The 5,000-nt window shown below is 37.6% G+C and overlaps 1 protein-coding gene across 1 annotated transcript in view; it reads right to left on the bottom strand.

Annotated features, from left to right (window-relative positions):
- Positions 1-5,000, bottom strand: part of LOC113810180 (uncharacterized) — a 15,285-nt gene that overhangs the window by 4,427 nt on the left and 5,858 nt on the right. The window contains exons 2-3 of the mRNA XM_070129266.1: positions 2,669-2,925; positions 445-519 (exon numbers count right to left, since the gene is read on the bottom strand). Coding sequence (XP_069985367.1) covers positions 445-519; positions 2,669-2,923 — 330 coding nt within the window. The 5' untranslated portion in view covers positions 2,924-2,925. The remainder of the gene's footprint in view (positions 1-444; positions 520-2,668; positions 2,926-5,000) is intronic.

Below are 5,000 nucleotides of genomic sequence, written 5' to 3'. Positions count from 1 at the left end.
CCTTCCCTCCCCTTCCCTCCCCTCCCCTTCCCTCCCCTCCCCCCCCTCCCCTTCCCCTTCCCCTTCCCCTTCCCCTTCCCTTCCCTTCCCTTCCCTTCCCCTCCCTCCCCTCCCCTCCCTCCCCTTCCCCTCCCCTCCCTTCCCCTTCCCCCAGAAAACCCCTCGAAGCTGTGCAAATATCAAGCAAGACATTTCACAACAAAGTATATACTATCCGAAAGAAAGAGAATAAAAAAAGAAAAACAGAAAAAAAGAAAAGAAAGAAAGAAAAATGAGAACAAAAGAAAAGAAAAAAAAGAGAAAAAAAGAAAAAAAAGAAAGAAAGAAAAAAAAAAAAAACGAGAAAAATTAAAGAGAAAAGGAAAAAAATCAAAGAAAATCAAAAAAGAAAAAGAGAAAAAAAAAGAAAAAAAGGAGAGAAAGACAGTCAGAGAGAGGACTCACCCTGGCTCGCTTCCTCCTCCGACCCGTCATGTGGCCAGAGGTGCACATCCCGTAGATGATGAAGGCTCCGTACATCTGTAGGGGGGGAAGGGGGAGGGGGAGGGGGGGTTAATCTCGGTTGGATGAGGTGGAAGGGAGAGGGAAGAGGAGGGTAAGGGGAGGAGGGGGAGGTAGAGGAGGAGGAGGATGAAGGGGGAGGTAGGGAGAGAAGGATGGGAGGGGGATGAAGGGGGAGGTAGGGAGAGAAGGATGAGGGGGAGGTGGAGGAGTAGTAGGAGGGGAAAGGGAGGCAGGAAGAGAAGGAGGAGGGGGAGGTAGGGAGAGAAGGATGGGAGGGGGATGAGTGGGGAGGTAGGGAGAGAAGGATGGGGGGAGGTGGAGGAGGTAGGAAGAGAAGAATAAAGGGATAAGGAAGAGGAGGATAAGGGAAGGAGGTATGAAGAAAAAGACGAGGGTTGGATGAGGTATGAATAAGAAGTTACAGGAGGAGGTGGGGTATATATATATATATATATATATATATATATATATATATATATATATATATATATATATATATATATATATATATATATATATATATATATATATATACATATATATATATATGTCTAGATCGCTATATATTTGACATTTAAAACATGTGTTGGTTCCAATTTTAAAGATGTATGGACTCCACTGAAACGTTTTTTTTACATACTTTTTTTTATATTCTTAAAGTCATAACAATATAGCAAAATTTAGTGTCCTAACAGTTAGACTACATCATAATGACTCGGTGAATGGTTTGTTTGTCTAAATGTTAACAGTACATATTGGAGAAAGCAGTAAGTTCAATATTTTAACACTATCTGGTCAGAGGAGTCTGATATTACAGATCGTAATGCTTGATAAGTAGATTAACGTAATCATAAAATCCCTTTGTATTGATTTGTGATAATTTAGAATAGTCCTAGCTTCTGCCTCATACAGGGAGAGAGAAGAAAAGGTTGAGAAAATGTAGCGAAAACAACACGCCATGACGCTTTGTTGCTAGGAAATATTTTAGTTATTTAATTAGATATTCATTTTTAATTTGTGGATACAGCAACGAAACTAATCAGAGGAGACAGTTCCAGCAGTATCAATGAATAGATAGAGAAGTGGAATTATTTTTTTAGGAAAAGTGTAAGACAGGAAAATATAAAAAATTGCAGGAAGGGAAACGATTATTTCATGTGCAAGTAAAATCATGGTAAGATAATGGTAGAAGGCGGAGTGAGGGTCTCGATTCCGTCTCACATATATCTTTATTTTGTTTATGTTAATGGTCATTGATCTATAACTAGTAGGAAAAGAGAGGATATAGAGTTAACTTTTGATATGAATTACGTTAGTAGAAATTATTCCTTTTTTGTATTATAATTGGCATTACTAAGGTTTACATTATGATATGCCCCGTTTATTTTGATTTATTCATGCCCATTCCTGTGCCATTGGCTCGACTGACAGAGTTTGTTTTTCTCTGATAGCAGCGGCTTCATTTGTATGGTAAAGATTTTGGCAATAGCACCTATAATGAAGATAAACTTTCAAACTTATTATATTTTTATAAATTTAGCAAAATAAAAGCTTTTAGGTGCCAAATGTCGCTCGCAAACTACCAAACGAGCCGGGCGGAAACGGGAAACTGCCGATGTGTGCCAACAATCCCGTTATTACATCCTCTTGCCAAACATTTTTACCCGTCGTCACTGGATTTATGGTTAAGAATGTTTCAATGACCATTATGGCATTTGGCACAAACTCAACAGAGGAATTAATTCGATCCATCCCATGAGCCTGAAGACCGTTACAGTCATGCTACCCAACTGAAAATTAGGTAAGTCAAAATTTAATTTTTTCTCGAGATTCCCTTAAATTCCAAATTCTCGAGTGGAGATTGATAACATTATTTCAGTTTCATAGTTATTTCGTGGGATGAAAACTTTGAAAGGATAGTGTACTAATTAAGATTTTGAAAATTTCAGACATTAAAGTTATTAAATCAAACAGTTCAGTAAATCCAAATTAGTGTAGTGGAGAGAAGGGCAGTAAGAAATAAAGAGAAAGGAGCGTGCGCGCACACGAGAGAGAGGCAGAGAGAGCGAGACCGACATAAACAGAGGGAGAGAGAGGGAAAGAGAAAAAGGAGAAACAAAAAGAGAGAAAGAGAGAAAAAGAGACCAAGAAAAGAGTGACTCGCCTTCATCCTCTCGAAACAGCTGATCTGGTACTCGTTGTAACATTCACACGTCTTGTCGATCTCCTCCTGGGACTCGAGGTCGACCTTGAGAGAGTCGCCCTCCTCCGGGTCGTCCCCCTGAGCGACAGAGAGGGGCGGCAGGTAGTTCTGGTCGTCCTCCTCGATCACCACGTACTTGGAGGCGGAGGCTTGGACGACGAGGGAGAGGAGAGTCGCGAAGACCACCGCCGTCGGCGCCTGCGCGGGAGTTCTCATCGCTGGAGGAAGGAAGGCGGAGAGATAATTAGAGTAATGATAATAATAATGATATTTATAGTAGTTGTAGTAAGTTTAGTAGAAGTAGTGGTAGTAAGTTTGGTAGAAGTAGTAGCAGTAGTAGTAAGATTAGTAGTAGTAGTAGAGGTAGTGGAAGGAGTCACAGTAGTAGCAATAGTAACTGTTGTAGTAGTAGTAGTAGCAATAACAATAGTAGCAGTAGTAGTAGTAACAATAGTAGCAGCAGTAGGAGTAGTAATAATAATCAGTATCATTATTATTAGTAGTTGTAGTAGTGGTAATAGCACTAGTAGCAATAGTAGAAGTATGTAAAACTAAACCACGATATTTTTTGTTAGAACTTCACTCATGTCGTATCGTATCATATCCTTCTTAGTTGATGCAACAAAGCAACGACAACAAAGAAAGCGAACAGGAGAGGCAAATTGCAAACCGGAAACTCAATAAAGCATTTGTCACTTGCAGTACAAACTGTACTTGGAGCCGATAATTTTTTTCAATGAATCATACTATTTTGCTCAATGACGCAACGCTCTAGAATACCCATTGCATATTTGTTTTTGTTGATTAATCATAGGAAGGATTTATTAGAATGTACAGGAGAGTACATAAATAAGATTAGAGTAAATGAGAGAAGGAGAGAAGAGAAAGAATGAAAGAAGAGTGATGATTTTATCATGATAGACTAAAAAGTTAATGATAATCATATTATAATGATAAGAGTGACGATGGCAATGTATGATAATGCAAACGATTATGATTCTTTATAATAATACCAATGACAATATTGATGAGAATGATAACAATAACAGTGAGGATAATAAGGATGATAATGATGACATCAATAACAGTGATGATGATAATGATGATACTCAAAATAATAGTAATATTAATCATATCAATAATGATAATCATAATCATAATGATAACGATGAACAACAACAACAATAATGATAACGATAATAACAACAATAATAATAATGATGATAATTACGATAATGATCATAAATAACAACAACAATAAATATAATAACAAAAGTAAAAAATGATAATAATGATAATAACAATAACAACAATGATAATCATGATGATAATGATAATAATGATATTAATGATAATAATAGTGATACTAATAATGATGATAATGATAATAATGATAATTATGACAATATTGACAACAATGAGCATGATAATAATAATAATAAGTATGGTAATGATAAAAACAATGATGATAACTACTACAAATAGTAACAATGATAACGATAATTACGATAATTATGATGATAATGATATTAGTCAATAATCATAATGATGATAACAAAGAAAAACATCAACAAGCAGCAACAGCATTGATGATATGAAATGGAATATAATGATTTTGATGGTACGAATATTGATGATAATAGGGGGGGGGGGAGGTAAGGGTAAGGGAGACGGGGGAGAGAATGGAAGCGGGGCGGACGAGGGGACGAGGGAGAGGGAAGGAGGTAGAGAAAGAGGGAGGGGGAAGGAGGAGGGAGGACCGGAGGAGGTGAGTGGAAGGAATGGGGGAGGGGAAGGAGGGAGGAAAAAGAAAGGAGCGAAAGAGGGAGAATGGGAGAGAAAGGTAAAGGAAAAGAGTAGAAGAAGCAGGAGGGGGGAAAAGAGGGGTGGGGAAGGGGGTTGGAGGAGAAGAGAAAGAGAGGAAGAGAGGAGAAAGAGGAAGCGTAAATAAAATACATTTCTACCCAACTTCACCTTCGTTAAATATAAAAGCAAAAATAACACAATTCAAAAGGAATAATGGGGAAAATATATTTCGTGTTTAAAACTGCTTTTGTTGTTCGCTAATTGCCCTGTGTCTATAATTCAGAACATATACGCTTCTGGAAACTGTTTTTATTAATTATGTGTCATTTTATCTCTTTCGTAACAATGGCGAATTGTCGATAGCGTTAACAGGAAAAATATAGAAAAGGATAATAGAAAAAAGTGGTAATTGGCTTTGGATTTTCTCTATTCCACTTCCTATCCTTCTCTCTCTCTCTCTCTTTTTCTTTCCCTCCGTCCCTCTCTC

The sequence above is a fragment of the Penaeus vannamei genome, chromosome 13 (assembly GCF_042767895.1).
Source record: "Penaeus vannamei isolate JL-2024 chromosome 13, ASM4276789v1, whole genome shotgun sequence".
Taxonomy (NCBI): domain Eukaryota; kingdom Metazoa; phylum Arthropoda; class Malacostraca; order Decapoda; family Penaeidae; genus Penaeus; species Penaeus vannamei.
This window is presented reverse-complemented; position numbering and strand designations above follow the sequence as displayed.